At 41.4% G+C, this 18,088-nt stretch overlaps 1 protein-coding gene across 3 annotated transcripts in view; it reads left to right on the top strand.

Annotated features, from left to right (window-relative positions):
- Positions 1 to 15,936, top strand: part of KNL1 (kinetochore scaffold 1) — a 75,387-nt gene extending 59,451 nt beyond the window's left edge. For all 3 annotated transcript variants that reach the window (XM_066342216.1, XM_066342215.1, XM_066342214.1), the window contains 9 exons: positions 1,274 to 1,351; positions 1,831 to 1,870; positions 3,309 to 3,410; positions 3,827 to 3,927; positions 10,197 to 10,265; positions 11,356 to 11,465; positions 11,639 to 11,757; positions 13,427 to 13,549; positions 14,307 to 15,936. In XM_066342216.1, the coding sequence (XP_066198313.1) occupies positions 1,274 to 1,351; positions 1,831 to 1,870; positions 3,309 to 3,410; positions 3,827 to 3,927; positions 10,197 to 10,265; positions 11,356 to 11,465; positions 11,639 to 11,757; positions 13,427 to 13,549; positions 14,307 to 14,442 (878 nt within the window). In that variant the 3' untranslated portion in view covers positions 14,443 to 15,936. The remainder of the gene's footprint in view (positions 1 to 1,273; positions 1,352 to 1,830; positions 1,871 to 3,308; positions 3,411 to 3,826; positions 3,928 to 10,196; positions 10,266 to 11,355; positions 11,466 to 11,638; positions 11,758 to 13,426; positions 13,550 to 14,306) is intronic.
- The last annotated feature ends 2,152 nt before the right edge of the window (positions 15,937 to 18,088 follow it).

The raw sequence follows: 18,088 nt of genomic DNA, 5'->3' as shown, positions 1-18,088 counted from the left end.
TCAGTAGTTATTGGACTGGTATGGTTAATAAAGGACAGTAGTTTATCACAGACACTGGCAATAGTGAAGAGAACAAAGATTCAAAAAATATTTTTGAGACAAAATATCTAAACTTGGTTTGGGAGGGACAGAAAGAATGGAATTTTAAGGATGACTCCAAAGTTTTAAAAACAAATTGAATAAGCCCTGGCTGGATAGCTTAGTTGTTGGAGTGTCATCCCAATACACCTAAGTTGTAGGTTCAATCCCTGGTCAGGGCACATACAAAAATCAACCAATGAATGAACAAATTGAAAATTCTCTCTCACTCTCTCTCTTTCCCTCCCTCCCTCCCTACCTCTTTCTCCCTCTCTGCCTTCCTCTCTCTTTCAAATCAATCAATAAATAAAAATTAAGAATCAAACAAATAAAAAAATTTAAATATGTATGCCTTTTTGGCAGCTGAGAAGATGAGGAGATCATAGCCAGGTCAAGGACTTGGGATCTCATTGTCTTCTCAGCCCTTCTACTGTCCCCCCAAAGATGCTCAATAAAATGGATTGATCCCCCCTCCCTCCAAAATGTGCACACATGTAGTATCTGTTCCTGTTCCTGCTTAGTTCATGGGGTTGCCTAATAATAACTTTGATTATGCAAGTTTATATAAACGATTTCCATTTCAAAATGGCCCCTGAAAAGCTGCTATTGGTGATCATTGTTCTATGGCTCGGCTCAGAGTTCAGTTTTCTGCTATTAGAAGAAAGTTGGGTTTTGTTTTGTCTTTCTTTGTATTTTTCCAAAGTGAGAAGTGGGGGTGGCAGACAGATTTCCGCATGTGCCCCACCGGGGTCCACCCGGCATGCCCGCCAGGGGATGTTGCTCTGCTGCAATTGGAGCCATTCTGGTGCCTGAGGCTGAGGCCATGGAGCCATCCTCAGTGCCTAGGGCAACTTTGCTCCTATGGAGCCTTGGCTGCGGGAAGGGAAGAGAAAGACAGAGAGGAAGGAGAGGGGGAGGGGTGGAGAAGCAGATGGGCGCTTCTCCTGTGTGCCCTGGCTGGGAATCAAACCCGAGACTTCCACACACCTGGCTGATGCTCTACCACTGAGCCAACTGGCCAGGGCCTAGAAGCAAGTATTTGTATGAAATTTTAATTATGTCTCAGTGCTTTATTGGCAAGGAAAAGTGGGGGAAAGATGAATGTCAGATAGTCTGAAAAATTCATTTTAGGAACATGTCTCATTTTTTTAATTATTTTTTACTGGGTTATTTTAATGCACATTTTCTACTCTAGAAACTAAAAATTTGGAGGATGAAAAGAAAGACATTCCTATGGAAGAATGGGATTCTGAAATGAGAGCTGCAGAGAAAGGTAACTGAATTAATAAATGGAGGGGAGACTCTTCTGTTTTTTGTTTTTGTTTTAAGTGAGAGGAGGGGAGATAGACAGACTCCCACATGTGTCCCCACTGGATCCACCTGACAACCCACATCTGTGGCAGATGCTTGAATCAACCAAGCTATCCTCAGCACCCGGTGCCTACTCTTGAATCAGTTGAGCCACTGGCTGTGAGTGGGGAAGAGAGAGAAGGGGGAGACAGATGGGAAGAGAAGCAAATGGTCACTTACCATGTGTGCCTTGACAAGGGATCAAACCTGGAACATCTGTGTGCCAGGCTGATGCTCTGTTCACTGAGCAAACTGGCCAGGGCGAAACTCTTCTGCTTTGAGTTTGTTTATTTAGGTGAGATTAAATAAGATAAAATTTTAAATAAGAGAATTTTCAAGATGATTTTTATAGCAACATTTTTATATGTCCATTTTGATTTGTTTTTATTTTTCTTTTCAAAGAACTGGAACAGCTGAAAACTGAAGAAGAAGAACTCCAAAGGTCAGCCTTCAATTTGAATGTTAGAAAACACGCTAAACATAACAAGATTAAATGACTTCCTACCTCCAGACTGACAAGATTGGGGACATGATCATTGACTAAGGCTGACTCGAAGCTTTGACCTTGACCCCAGGGTTGACATTTTTTAAGTTCTATTGTTTACAGGGCATTAATCCAAGGCAGTATTTCTCAAACTTGAACAATATCAAGGTCCTTTTAAAGAAAATAACCTAGGCCCTGGCTAGGTAGCTCAGTTGGTTAGAGAGTTTTACCAACATACTTAAGTTGCATGTTCAATCCAGGTCAGGGCACCATCAAGAATCAACCAAAAACCTGACCAGGCGGTGGCACAGTGGATAGAGAGTCAGACTGGGATGCTGAAGGACCCAGGTTCAAGACCCCGAGGTCGCCAGCTTGAGCGCGGGCTCAACTGTTTTGAGCAAAACTCACCAGCTTGGACCCAAGGTCGCTGGCTCAAGCAAGGGGTCACTCGGTCTGCTGAAGGCCCACAGTCAAGGCACATTTGAGAAAGCAATCAGTGAACAACTAAGGTGTTGCAACGAAAAACTGATAATTGATGTTTCTCATCTCTCTCCGTTCCTCTCTGTCTGTCCCTATCTATCCCTCTCTCTGACTCTGTCTCTGTAAAAAAAAAAAATCAGTCAATGAGCCTAACCATGTGGTGGCGCGGTGCATAGAGCGTTGGACTAGGATGCAGAGGACCCAAATTTGAAACCCTGAGGTTGCTGGCTTGAGTGTGGGTTCATCCATTTTGAACATGGGCTCACCAACTTGAGCATGAGGTGGCTGGCTTGAAGCCCAAGGTTGCTGGCTTGAGCAAGGGGTCAGTTGGTCTACTGTAGCCTCCCCTCTTCCCCCCTGTCAAGGCACATGTGAGAAAGCAATCAATGAACAACTAAGAAGTTGCAACGCACAACGAGAAACTGATGATTGATGCTTCTCATCTCTCTCCATTCCTGTCTGTCTGTCCCTATCTCTGCCTATGTAAAAAAAAAAAAAAAAAAAAAAGCATCAGTTCTATTTAAAACTAATAAATTAAACAGAACCAAATGAAGGCACCAAAATTATGACATATCTCAGCTTTAAGGTGGGTAATCTATTGATCTGCATTATGCATATATTTTTATCATCAAAATGAAAATATAAACTTTAATAATAATCTTAAATAGCATGAGAAACTTCCAAAGATATCTTTATGGATTCTAATTAGTGAGCCATTCATTTAGGCCTTTCCATGCTTCTAGATAATTGCTCATTTCCCCCCTCCCCCCCAAAACCCCACCTAAGAATGCAAAAATCATGCCGTTCACCTCACTGGGGAAGCATCTAGCACATGACTTCTTGTCATATACGTTTTATTTTAATAGAGTCCAAATTCTCTAACAATGGACTTATCTTGTCAATACCTTTTTTGCAGAAATCTCTTAGAACTAGAGGTACAGAAACAGCAGACCCTTGCTCAAATAGACTTTGTGCAAAAACAAATGAATACAACTGAAGAGCTACTGGATCAATTGAGGTAATGAAAAACAGGTGTCATTATTTTGCATTTTATTCTGTGCCTTTATGGATGTCTAAACCTGCTAGAGCAGTTGACATAGGTTTGTAGTATGTATCACTGTTTTTAACCAACATAGCCTCAGTGTACTCAACATTAAGCTGAAAGTATACAAGGTCAGAGAGCTACGGAATTATAATTTTAAAATATTTAACACTGTATTGCCTAGACTTGGTTTTTCCCTGATATACAATACAAGATTGAATTTTTATTCCTGTCAAAAGCATATTTATACAGTCACAGTATTTGAATTAAAATATTGTCTCCCAACCAGTAGAAAAACTTTAGCATCTGCTGCTGGTACTTTTGGGTGCTATTGGAAGTTAACTCACTTCTTTTATCTAAAAAACATTATTTTGTCTTGTTCATCTCTCCAGCTTGTCTGAGTGGGATGTCATTGAGTGGAATGATGATCAAGCTGTAGTCACCTTTCTTTATGACACAATAGAACTCACCATCACTTTTGGAGAACCAGTAGGTGAGTAGCAAAAGCAAGATAATTCCTCTGAAAAAATATATAGCTAGGCCCTGGCTGATTGGCTCAGCGGTAGAGCGTCAGCCTGGCGTGCGGGGGACCCGGGTTCGATTCCCGGCCAGGGCACATGGGAGAAGCGCCCGTTTGCTTCTCCACCCCCACCCCCTCCTTCCTCTCTGTCTCTCTCTTCCCCTCCCGCAGTCAAGGCTCCATTGGAGCAAGGATGGCCTGGGCGCTGGGGATGGCTCCTTGGCCTCTGCCCCAGGCGCTGGAGTGGCTCTGGTCGCGGCGGAGCGACGCCCCGGAGGGGCAGAGCATCGCCCCCTGGTGGGCAGAGCGTCGCCCCTGGTGGGCGTGCCGGGTGGATCCCGGTCGGGCGCATGCGGGAGTCTGTCTGACTGTCTCTCCCCGTTTCCAGCTTCAGGGGGAAAAAAAAAAAATATATATATATATATATATCTCTAAACTCAAATATTTATTTTAATACAATAACTATTGACATAATAAAAGCTCTGCTGAAAATCTTAGAAAAGGTGGTCACTTCAATTAATGAGAGTAGAATTTTATTTTTATTTTTTTGAGAGAGAGAGACAGGAAAAGAGAGAGATGAGAAGCATCAACTCGTAGTTGCATCTTGTTAGTTTGTTCATTTATTGCTTCTCCTACATGCCTTGACCAGGGGGCTTAGGCCAAGCCACTGACCCCTTACTTGGGTCAGTGACCTTGGGATCATGTTGATGATCCTACACTCAGGTTGACGATCTCAGCGTCCAACCTGGGACCAACAGGGACCTCAGTGTCTCCACTGCACCACCACAGGTCAGGCATTGTTTTTATTTTATTAGATAAAGAGTGAAATAAGTTGCTGGCTGGTTGGCTCAGTGGTTGAGTGTCAGCCCATCATGTGGATTCCTGGTCAGGGCACTCAGGAGAGGCGACCATCTGCTTCTCCTCCACCCCACCCTTCTCTCTCTTTCTTCCTGTCCTACAGCCATGGCTCGATTGATTCAAGCACATCCTGGGGCGCTGAGGATGGCTCTGTTGAACCTCTGCCTCAGGTGCTAAAAATAGCTCTATTGCAAGCGGCTCCAGTGGGCAAAACATTGGCCCTAGATGGGGGTTGCTAGATGGGGCAGGACCCCAGTTGGGGCAGGAGTCTGTCTCTGTATCTCCCCTACTCTCACTTAAAAAAAGAAGTGAGGGTATGCAACAGAACTAAATGACAAGATAACCTGGAGATGTTTTCTTTGAATATGTGTACCCTGATTTGTTGATGTCACCCCATTAAAATAAAAATTTATTTATTTAAAAAAAAAAAAAGTGAAATTAAAAATTCAACTGGTGAAAATTGCCCTTTGTTGAATTACATTAGACAGTAGAAATTTTGCCTATCCAAATATTGGGTCAACATGCTATTCACATTTATATACAGTATTCCAACTTCCTTTTTTCTGTCTTTTGTGATAGAGAAGTTACTCTTAACATCTGTTGACTCTTGACTATATTTTTGTTCTTTTTTTTTATTATTTTTATTTATTTATTTATTTATTTATTTTTTACAGAGACAGAGAGTGAGGCAGAGAGAGAGGGATAGACAGACAGTAACGGAGAGAGATGAGAAGCATCAATCATCAGCCCCTCATTGCGCGTTGCAACACCTTAGCTGTTCATTGATTGCTTTCTCATACGTGCCCTGACCGCGGGCCTTCAGCAGACCGAGTAACCCCTTGCTGGAGCCAGCGATCTTGGTTCAAGCTGGTGGGCTTTTTGCTCAAACCAGATAGCCCACGCTCACGCCGGCGACCTTGGGGTCTCAAACCCGGGTCCTCTGCATCCCAGTCCGACGCTCCATCCACTGCGCCACCGCCTGGTCAGGCTATATTTTTGTTCTTTAGTGAAGCCCTTTTTTTTGAAACAGTTCATTTCTTCAAACCAACCATGAGCCTGACCAGATGGTGATGCACTGGATAGAGCATCGGTCTGGGACTCTGAGGACCCAGATTTGAAACCTGGAGGCTGCTGGCTTGAATGTGGGCTCATCCGGCTTGAGCGCAGGGCTGCGCTCATCTGGGTTGAGTATATGATCAGAGACATGACCCCGTGGTCACTGGCTCGACTCCAAAGGTCGTTGGCTTGAAGCCCAAGGTCGCTGGCTTGAGCCTAAGGTCTCTGGCTTGAGCAAGAGGTCACTGGCTCAGCTGGAGCCCCTCCTTCCCCATCAAGGCACATATTAGAAACAATCAATGAACAAACTAAAGTGCTGCAACTATGAGTTGATGCTTTTCATCTCTCTCCCTTCCTGTCTGTCTCTCTCTCTCTCTGTTTCTTGTACATGTGTGCAAAAAAAAAAGCCAACCATGAATAAACATGGCCAAATTGGATTTTAAGATCTTTACACTCTCCCAGTCTCCAAAGATGATTTCTCTTTAAAGTTTCTTTTCTCAATGAATACCATCAGTTTCCATCCAGATCCAAAATTAGAATTTAGGAATCACTCTATACCTCTTTCTCGCTTACCAGGCATATTTAAATCTTTAATAAGACTTATTGATTTTAACTTAATATTCATCCGCTTTTCTTCACCTCTACTGTCTCTGCTCATATCTAACCAAGATGACTACAATAATATTTCAGCTGGTCTTTCTGGATCTTCGCTTTTTCCTCTCCAATTCCATTCTTCTTCCTGTAGCTGTGATGATTGTTGGGAATCTGCTCATGCACCTACCTACTACTCTCAGACTAATGATAAAAATATTTAATATAGCTTGTAAAGCTCTTTTCCTCCTGTTCCTGCCTCATTTTAATTTTTTTTTTTAATTTTTTTTTTTTTTCATTTTTCTGAAGCTGGAAACAGGGAGAGACAGTCAGACAGACTCCCGCATGCGCCCGACCGGGATCCACCTGGCACGCCCACCATGGGGCGACGCTCTGCCCATCCTGGGCGTCGCCATGTTGCTACCAGAGCCACTCTAGCGCCTGAGGCAGAGGCCACAGAGCCATCCCCAGCGCCCGGGCCATCTTTGCTCCAATGGAGCCTTGGCTGCGGGAGGGGAAGAGAGAGACAGAGAGGAAAGCGCGGCGGAGGGGTGGAGAAGCAAATGGGCGCTTCTCCTGTGTGCCCTGGCCGGTAATCGAACCCGGGTCCTCCGCACGCTAGGCCGACGCTCTACCGCTGAGCCAACCGGCCAGGGCTCCTGCCTCATTTTAAACAGATCTCTGTGTGTCAGGCACAATGAATTTCTTTTATTTCCTTAAAAGCTTATGTTGTTCTTTCTCAATCATATTTCATTCTACCTCAGGACCTATATATACTGATGTTTCTATACTAGGAAACTCTTTTCCTGTCTTAGTTCATTTGGGCTACTATAACAAAAATACTATAACCTGGGTAGCTTTTTTTTTTTTTGGATAGTTGAGTCAGAGAGAGGGATAGATAGGGACAGACAGACAGGAACAGAGAGAGATGAGAAGCATCAATCATCAGTTTTTTTTGTTGTGACACTTTAGTTGTTCATTGATTGTTTTCTCATATATGCCTTTACCGTGGGGCTACAGCAGATCGAGCAACCCGTTGCTCAAGCCAGTGACCTTGGGCCCAAGCTGGTGAGCTTTGCTCAAGCCAGGTAAGCCTGCACTCAAGCTGGCAACCTCGAGGTCTCGAACCTGGGTCCTCTGCATCCCAGTCTGACGCTTTATCCACTGCACCACCGCCTGGTCAGGCAGCCTGGGTAGCTTATAAGCAACAGAAATTGTCACGGTTCTGGAAGGTGAAAGTCCGAGATCAGGAAGCCAGCCTAGTCAGGTGAGGGTCCTCTTTCAGGTTGCATGCTTCTGATTGTATTCTCACGTGACCAAATGCCAAGCTAGCTCTCTGGGGTCTCTTTTTTTTTTTTATTTTTTTTTATTTTTTTTCTTTTTTTGTATTTTTCTGAAGCTGGAAACGGGGAGAGACAGTCAGACAGACTCCCGCATGCGCCCGACCGGGATCCACCCGGTACGCCCACCAGGGGCGACGCTCTGCCCACCAGGGGGTGATGCTCTGCCCCTCGGGGCATCGCTCTGCCGCAACCAGAGCCACTCTAGCGCCTGGGGCAGAGGCCAAGGAGCCATCCCCAGTGCCCGGGCCATCTTTGCTCCAATGGAGCCTTGGCTGCGGGAGGGGAAGAGAGAGACAGAGAGGAAGGAGGGGGTGGGGGTGGAGAAGCAAATGGGCGCTTCTCCTATGTGCCCTGGCCGGGAATCGAACCCGGGTCCCCCGCACACCAGGCCGACGCTCTACTGCTGAGCCAACCGGCCAGGGCCTGGGGTCTCTTTTATAAGAGGCCTCTACCCTCATGACCTAAGTACCTCCCAAAGGTACTTTCTTATACCATCACATTGGACATTACGATTTCTTTTCTTTTTCTTTTCTTTTTTTTTTACATGATTTCAACACATGAATCTGGAGGAAACACAAATATTGTTTAGACCGTAGCACTCCTCTTTACTAAATAAATTACTAATAATCTTTACATGCTCAACTTAATTATCACTTTCTAGGAAAGTTTTGCTGGACTCTCATTATACCTATTCCCTGTCCTACTTGCTCTACTATTCTTTTTTTTTTTTTTTTTTGAAGGTTTTGCTCTACTATTCTTATTTGTTTCCTACAGTTTTCCTTAATAGTGTTTATCATAGTTTGTAATTCTTGGTATATTTATTACTGCAATTTATTTGTATGTTACCCTGAGCTGTAAGCTTCTTGAGATTATAGGGGTTTTGTTGTTTGTTTTGTTTTGTTTTGTTTTTTTTAAGAGAGAGCTAGAGGGACTGAAAGGGACAGATAGACAGGAAAGGAGAGATGAGAAGCATCAACTCATTGTAGTAGCACTTTAGTTGTTTATTGATTGCTTTCTCATACATGCATTGATGGTGGAGGGGCCTCCAGCTGAGCCACTGACCCCTTGCTCAAGCCAGCGACCTGAGGTTTCAAGCCAGTGACCTTTGGGTTCAAGCCAACAACCATGGGGTCATGCCTATGATCTCACGCTCAAGCCAGCAACCCTGCACTTAAGCTGGCAACCTCCAGGTTTCGAACCTGGGTACTCAGCAACCCAGGTTGACAGTCTATCCACTACACCACCACTAGTCAAGCAAGATTATAGATTTTTTAAAAATTGATTTTGAGAGAGAGAAATGTTGATATGTTGTTCAACTTATTTATGCATTCATTGTTTGATTCTTGTATGTGTCCTGACTGGGTATTGAACCTACAACTTGGTGTATTGGGACAATGCTCTAACCAACTGACCTGTTGGCCAGGGCTGAGAGTATAAATTGATCGTGTCTATTTGTCTCATATTGTATCCAAAGTAAAAAGAATCAGAATTTGAGAGGCAGGAGATAACTCTAGAGTATGGAGGAGTAAGCAGCTGTACTGGCTACCTAAAAGTATTACTGTAATGCTAAAAACAAATCATTTTTACTGTATATGTACAAAGATAGGTGTAGGAGGTCATAGCCTCTTTACATGATTCCTGAAAATAATATTATCTTTGCATAGCAGTTAAAAGTGAAAGGAGCCTGACCAGGTGGTGGCACAGTGGATAGAGCATTGAACTGGGATGCAGAGGACCCAGATTCTAGGCCCTGAGGTCTAGAATGAGCGCAAGCTCATCTGGTTTGAGCAAGGCTCACCAGCTTGAGCCCAAGGTCACTGGCTTGAGCAAGGGGTCACTCACTCTGCTATAGCCCCTGGTCAAGGCACATATGAGAAAGCAATTAATGAACAACTAAGGTGCCACAACGAAGAATTGATGCTTCTCATCTCTCTCCCTTCTTGCGAGTCTGTCCATCTCTCTGTCTCTCTGTCTCTGTCACTAAAAAATTTTAAAAAGTCAAAGGAAGAGGCCTTTTTTTAAATGGTTATTTTATTGATTTTAGAGAGAGGAATGGAGAGAACGCAAGAGAGACAGGAACATCTGTTTCAGTATGTGCACTGACTGGGGATCAAACTGGCAACCTCTGCACTTCTGGACAATGCTCTAATCAACCAAGCTATCTGGCCAGGGCAAAAGAGGAAATCTTGTTAAATATATTACACCTTAAGTTTACTTCTTTCAAAGGCCTGCCAATCAATATAGTTCAGTGGTCTTAGTGGAGCCTTTACCATATAGAGAGAATAATATGATTCCTGGTACCCAGCAAGAGTAGGACTCTAAAGTTTTTGAGTTGTATGTGGTTTAAAGTCAAATAATTAAAAGAAATACTCTCCTTATTCTGGTTCTCCCTAGTTGGTCTCCCTTTCCTGAACAAGGCTTGTAGAAGGATTGTTGACCTGAATTTTCAATCTCTGTTAGATGGTAAGTTCAAACATTTAAGCCACCCAAAATGTTAGAAATTTACAAGTGTAAATTAATGCTGCTTTAGAACTCTTTCACATACTAAGTTAAATATAAATAATAATAATTTGTCCTTAGAAATGTGTAGTAGACATGGAATTGCTAGGATAATGTTCCAAATATTGGGTGGGTTTTAAAAGAAATTATTTTTTTGTAATTACTAGATCTTGAGCAATGATTAATAATAGCTATTTCCATAATCTAAAAATTACCATTATGAGAACTTATTCTGTGTCAGGCATGTGTATTACTTATATCAACTGTGAGGTAGGTATTATTTTCCATTTTACAAGGTAGAGACCTCAGCTTAAAAGAAATGTGTTGTGCTCAAGCTCACTCAGGTAGTGAGGAAGGACAGGATTTAAACTCAGGTTTATGTTACATTTAAGCCTATGTTGTAAAAAAAAATTGTTTATAGATTTTAGAGGGAGGAGAGAGAAAGAGAGAGAGAGAGGGAGAGAAAGGCGGGGGAGGAATAGGATGCATCAGTTTGTAGTTGCTTCTTGCAGATGCCTTGACTGGGCAAGCACAGGGTTTCGAACCAGCAATCTCAGCATTCCAGGTCGACGCTTTATTCACTGAGCCACCACAGGTCAAAGCCTACACTCTTAACCAAGTTTTATTCTGTATGTAATAAAGGATTGAGTATTTATAAGAATGTCTTACGGCCTGACCTGCGGTGGCGCAGTGGATAAAGCATCGACCTGGAGATGCTGAGGTCGCCGGTTCGAAACCCTGGGCTTGCCTGGTCAAGGCACATATGGGAGTTGATGCTTCCAGCTCCTCCCCCTTCTCTCTCTGTCTCTCTCTCCTCTCTCTCCCTCTCTGTCTCTCTCCTCTCTAAAAATAAATAAAATTAAAAAAAAAGAAAAAAAAAAAGAATGTCTTATATGTACCATATATTCTGATTTACATGTTTGAAAATAAAATGGAGAGGATACTTAGATACCTAATAGTTTAAAGTTATTTCTAGTTTGTATAATATTTCTAGCTTACATATATAAATATTTGAATAATTAATGCCCTGCTTTTGATTTTTTTCCTTCCTCAGAGGATAAAGCTCCTCCTTCCTCCCTTTTAGTTCATAAGCTTATTTTTCAGTTCATTAATGAACAGGAATCCTGGAAAAAGAAATGTACAACACAGCATCAGGTATCCAAGGTAAATTTTGATTGACGTATATAAAGGCAAATTACATTATCTGTCCCAAAAAGCAGAACTAAAAATTTGTATGTGTAACAGTGGATATTGAAATAATAAATATATTTAAATCATATTTAAAAATCACTAAATGTTTAAATGTTCTTATAATTTTTTTCTTCTATTTTTCTCAGATGCTTCAAGAAATCTCACTGGTAATAAGACATTGCAGGCTCCTTGGAGAAGAGATTGAGTTTTTAAAGAGATGGGGACCAAATTATAACCTAATGAACATAGATGTGAATAATACTGAGTAAGTGTATTAGTTCCATAGGGCTGCCATAACAAAGTGTACTGCAAACTGGGAGGCTTAAACAGCAGAAACTCGTTATTTCACAGTTCTGGAGGCTGAAAGTCTGAGAGCAAGGTGTTGGCATGGTTGATTCCTTCTGAGGACTGTGCAAAGAATGTGTTTTATGCCTCCCTTCTAACTTATAGTGATTTGCTGTCAATATTTAGCATTTCTTGGGTTGTAAATATATAGCCCCACTGTCTGCTTTCATCTTCATAAACGTTCTTCCTATATGTATGTTTGTATCCAAATGTCCTCTTTTTATAAAGACATCAGTCATTTTGGATTACAGACCCACCATACTTAAGTAGGACCTCGTCTTAACTGCAGTGATCCTATTTCCAAGGAAGGACACATACTGAGAAGTACTGGGGCTAGGGCTTCAACATGAATTTGGGTGGGGGAGACACAGTTCAATAATAAAAGTAAGTAGTAGAAAACTTTCTAAAATATTTTATTAGGCCCTGGCCGGTTGGCTCAGTGGTAGAGTGTCGGCCTGGCGTGCAGGGGTCCCGGGTTCGATTTCCGGCCAGGGCACACAGGAGAAGCGCCCATCTGCTTCTCCACCCCTCCCCCTCTTCTTCCTCTCTGTCTCTCTCTTCCCCTCCTGCAGCCGAGGCTCCATTGGAGCAAAGATGGCCCAGGCGCTGGGGATGGCTCCTTGGCCTCTGCCCCAGGCGCTAGAGTGGCTCTGGTCGCAACAGAGCGAAACCCCGGAGGGGCAGAGCATCGCCCCCTGGTGGGCGTGCCAGGTGGATCCTGGTCGGGCGCATGCGGGAGTCTGTCTGACTGTCTCTCCCCGTTTCTAGCTTCTGAAAAATACAAAAAAAAAAAAATTTTATTAATGATGAAAAAGGAATTATCATATTATTGTTCCAGATGTTTTTTATTCTTCTTCTTATTTTTAAATGAGAGGAGGGAGAGATAGTGAGACAGACCTCCGCATGTGCCCCGACCAGGATCCACCCAACAACCCCTGTCTGGGGCCAGTGCTCGAATCAACTGAGCTATCCTCAGCACTTGAGAACAATGTTCAGACCAACTGAACTATCCTTGGCACCTATGGCCATGCTCGAACCATTCGAGCCACTGGCTGCAAGAGGATGGGGAAGAGAAGCAGATGGTCCCTTCTCGTGTGTGCCCTGATCAGGGATTGAACCTGGGGCATCCACACACCAGGCCAACTGACCTGGTCCCTTTGTTCCAGATGTTTTACCATCTGTCTATCTGATAAATACAAGAAATAATGTATATCATCTGCCTGACCAGTGGTGGTACAGTGGATAGAGCATCAAGTTGGGACACTGAGGACCCAGGTTCGAAACCCCAAGGTCTGCTGGCTTGAGCATGGGCTCACCAGTTTGAGCACAGTGTCGCTGGCTTGAGCCCAAGGTCACTGGCTCTGCTGGCACATATGAAAAGCAATCAATGAACAGTAAAGGGCCACAACTATGAGTTAATGGTTCTTATCTCCTTTCCTATGTCTGTCTCTATCTCTCCCTCATTTAAAAAAGGAAAGAAAATAAAGTAATAATGTACACCTAACTTTTACATTCCAGTGTAAAAGGAAAGTATTTTTGTGTTTCATTCTATTTTTGTTTTGTATTTTTAATGATTTCATCTTTTACAGATTGAGGCTTTTATTCTCCAGCTATGCAGCATTTGCAAAGTTTGAGATAACTTTGTCTCTCTCAGCCCATTATCCAACTGTGCTGTTACCTTTCTCTGTTAAAAATCACATTGGAAACATGAGGTGAGTGAAGGACTAGCAGGATAGGGCTTCCAACTACTCTTTTACCTTTGTCATATCATTTGAAAGATCCTTCAAAGTGATCAGCAAATAGATCACAGTGAGAGCCAACTATTACTCCTCTCTGACAATATTTTGAAGAATGTGTTCCTTTAAAGTCAGTGACCTTCATTGCTATATCCAGGGGATGCTGAATACTGCTGGTCTCTTCTTTTATACTTACTCCACTTTTTCAACACTCTTACCTAAAATAGGAATCAAGAAGAAAAAAATCCTGCATAAGCTTAGCCCAGGTCATATATGAACAACTTTTATGGTCTTGAAAACAGAATAATCATTTAAAAAGCTGTGCAGTCATAATGCTATTCTCAATTAGCCTTTGGAACCAGACCTAAAAATATTTAATTCCTACTCTATATTGTGTAACTTTTTAAACATACTGCTGACATATTGTAAGGTGGCAGAATTTAGAATATGCCCACCTCAAATCCATCAGCAAACACCAACAGTCTAGCAGTTTAGAATGTTATAGCCAGAGAAAGCAGGTAGGTCAGGATACCTCACAATTACATGCAGAACTTGATCTTAGGCTTTGTTTTTAGAACCTTAGTTCAAACTGAATAGTCTGTTTCCAGAAATACAAATTTCCTATTTGTGTTTCCTGGGAGACTCAGAGACTGGACCCCAAAACGTGAATTACACTGAATTTGAGATAAGTGTAAGTTTCCAGAAAAATTAATTAACCTTTTTTTCTTTCCAGCCACAATGAAATTTCTGCCCTTCTATCTAAAGTGCCACTGGAGGACAACTACCTAAAGAATGTAGTGAAGCAAATTTACCAAGATCTGCATCAGGACTGTGATTTTCACCAGTATACCCATGGACCACAGCTGTAACAATCAAGCACAGTACACTTACTAATGATATTATGTTAGTCTCCATTGCTATTTAATCTTTGTTTTTAGGTCCTAGAAAGAAGCCTAGTAAAATTCCTTCTGATGATTTTCTAGTTAGTTTGTAGGGTCAGTTTTTAAAGCTCTATAGTCAGGAATAATGAAAGGCCTCAAATAGCCTGCTATCAACTTGCTCATCTTTCTAGTAAAAGTTTAAGTAGTAGAACACTTAGTGCCACTTTCTCCTAACTAAAGTGCTCTCTGCTTTAGTACAAGTTCTAAGTAACTTTTAAGTGTAAGAGGAGGTACAGTAGACACTAACAAAAACATAAGCCATTTTTCCCACATTCAGAGCTATGGCTTTTTAGGTTTCCTGGCTTCTGTCGAGTAGATATTTCTGGAATAGAGACATGTCTGTCTATAAACAATCCTCCTTTTTCTTCATTTCAGAAATGTTATTAAGAGAAAGCAATAGCACTCAACTATTAGATTGTTTGCTATTTTTTCTTGAAGGTCTTGCCTCCTTTTATTATATAATATCTATTAGTGCTTTCTTAGTAAGTCTAATTTTGTAGGGAAAGGTCATTGATTTTGGCCCAGTACATATATGTAAATATATTAATACTGATTTTGTGTTAGTGATGTAGTAAGGAGATATATAAAACTATATAGAGAAGTTAAGGGAGATACTGTATCTTCTGCCTGGGCAGTTTTCATCTTTCTGAAGGATGCCGTATAGCAATATTCTCAACTCCTTTTATTAAATAATTATACTTAAACAATATCACACCCCAAAAACCAGTTTTGTCAAATTCTGACAGTAGTGATGAACTTAATATAAGTATTGGTCTGTGAAACAATACTTTTCTCATATACAAAACTAAAAATACCCATTTATATTGAATGATCATTATTATCTGTGAGATAGACAAAATAGAAAGACTTTTACCCAAACTTTAGTCAAATCCTAATCATGGTAATTTTTGTTTATATTTAATTCTAAACTAAAATATATTTGCATTTTTCAACTAATTCATCTTAAAATTTTACTTTATACTTTAAGATCAGATTAAAGTTCTTTGGATCCCTCTTGGTTGCTTTGACTTCTGAGTTATTATTAGTTAAAAGATTACATGCTCTTTTAAGCTTTAAAAGCCAACTCATTTGCCATAAAAATCAAGATGTAAATGTTCCCTTATAAAACTTTTAAGATCACCAATGTGGTCTGTTTCCCTTAAAACTTAAGTTACTTTTCTTACTGTAGTTTTATTTCTCTTCTGTAAGCCTAAAACGTAGAAGAAGCTTTGTTTGATGCATTTTGGTAACTTGGAATTATCAGTTCCAAAGTGATTTGGCTTGTAGTGATGGTTTCTGCTTTCTTGGATTGGGAGTACATAATTGTAATATTTACTTAGTTATTTTATTTTGTTCAAAGTATTGCCTATTTTTATTAAAATCTTTGGAAGTTTTTTCTTCACTGATTGGAAGCAGGTTATTTTTTGCACTATTAAAGTTATTCTACAAAGTATTGTTAAGCAGCATCTCTTTATGAACTGAAGAGTGTTTTTACCATGTATTCAAAAGACCTCTGAAGATAATATCAAAGAAAATTCCCGCCTGACCAGGCGGTGGCGCAGTGGATAGATCGTTGGACTGGGATGCAGAGGACCCAGGTTCGAGACCCCAAGGTTGCCAGATTATCTGGTTTGAGCACAAGCTCACTGGCTTGGACCCAAGGTCGCTGGCTTGAGCAAGGGGTTACTCGGTCTGCTGTAGCCCCATGGTCAAGGCACATATGAGAAAGCAATCAATGAACAACTAAGGTGTCACAGTGAAAAACTAGTGATTGATGCTTCTCATCTCTTTCCGTTCCTGTCTGTCTGCCCCTATCTATCCCTCTCTCTGACTCTGTCTGTGTAAAAAAAGAAAAAGAAAAAGAAAATTCCCTGTAGGAATATCTGCCTATTTGAAAACTAAGATAAGATTAAAATATGTCAGGACCTGAGTGTAAGAACCAGGTATAGCCCTGGCCAGGTGGTTCAGTGGGTAGAGCATTGCCCCTGCACGCTGAGGTTGTGGATTCCCAGTCAGTACACAAATGAGAAGTAACCAGTGAGTGCTCAGCTAAATGGAACAACTAAGTGAAACAATGAGTTGATGCTTCTCTCTCTCTCTCTCAAATCAATGGAGAAAATTTTTAAATTAAAAAAGTTAATAAAACAGGTACAAACCACATTTACATCTGTCTCTGAGGGACAGTAAAAGAAAACTATTTTTAAAGTTTTCTTTAAGATCACCAATGTGGTCTGTTTCCCTTAAAACTTAAGTTACTTTTCTTACTGGAGTTTTATTTCAAAACTATGATTTCTGTGAGCCAATGAAGAAGTGGATTCTCAAAATACATAATTTCTACACTACTGAACCAGAAATGGTAGGAGTGGGGACCAGCAATCTGTGTTGCTGGGTGTTTTATACTCATATATCTCATGACTCACCATTTAAATTATACCATTGAATCATTTTTAATATAGTCTCAGGTATGTGCAACCATCACCACAGTCAATTTCAGAACATTCTCATTACCTCAACAAAACCACTTTTCAACAAATGGTGCTGGGAAAATTGGATTTGCATATACAAAAGAATAAAGTTAACAATAACAAAAAAAGAATGAAGTTGTGCCTGACGGTAGCACAGTGAATAGAGCATTAACCAGGTATGCTGAGCTCCCAGGTTCAAAACCCTGAAGTCACCGGCTTGAGCACAGGCTCACTGGCTTGAGTACAGAGTCACCACCTTGAGCATGGGATCAAAGACATAACCCATGGTCGATGACTTGAACCCAAGGTTGCTGGCTTGAGCAAGGAGTCACTGTCTTGGCTGGAGCCCCCTAGTCAAGACACATAGAAAGCAATCAATGGCCTGACCTGTGGTGGCGCAGTGGATAAAGCGTCAACCTGGAAATGCTGAGGTCGCCGGTTGAAAACCCTGGGCTTGCCTGGTCAAGGCACATATGGGAGTTGATGCTTCCAGCTCCTCCCCCCTTCTCTCTCTCTCTCTCCTCTCTCTCTCTGTTTCTCCCTCTCCTCTCTAAAAAATGAATAAATAAAAATTTTTAAAAAGAAAGCAATCGATGAACAACAAAAGTGCCGCAACTATGAGTTGATGCTTTTTTCTCTCCCTTTCTGTCGGTTTGTCTTCCCCCCCTTTCTCTCGTGCGCACGCTAAAACAAAAGTGATGGGAATGGGAATAAATGGTGGTGGAAGGAGACTTGGAGTGGTGAAGACACAATATAATATACAGTTGATGTATTTAGAATTGTATATCTGGCCTGACCTGTGGTGGCTCAGTGGATAGAGTGTTGACCTGGAATGCTGAGGTTGCCAGTTCGAAACCCTGGCTTCCCTGGTCAAGGCACATATGGGAGTTGATGCTTTCTGCTCCTCTCCCCTTCTCTCTCTTTCACTCTTTCATTCTCTCTAAAATGAATAAATAAAAATTTTAAAAAACCCAAAAAACAAATTTCTTTAAAAAAAAATTGTATATCTGAAACAATTGCACAAACCAATGTCACTCCAATAAATTCAATGAAAAATACTTTAAAAAGTGAAAAAAATGGGAGAAAATATTAGCAAATCATGTATCTGT

Source organism: Saccopteryx leptura, chromosome 6 (assembly GCF_036850995.1).
Source record: "Saccopteryx leptura isolate mSacLep1 chromosome 6, mSacLep1_pri_phased_curated, whole genome shotgun sequence".
Lineage (NCBI taxonomy): Eukaryota > Metazoa > Chordata > Mammalia > Chiroptera > Emballonuridae > Saccopteryx > Saccopteryx leptura.
The sequence above is the reverse complement of the archived record's forward strand: the minus strand, read 5'-3'. Positions and strand labels throughout refer to the sequence as shown.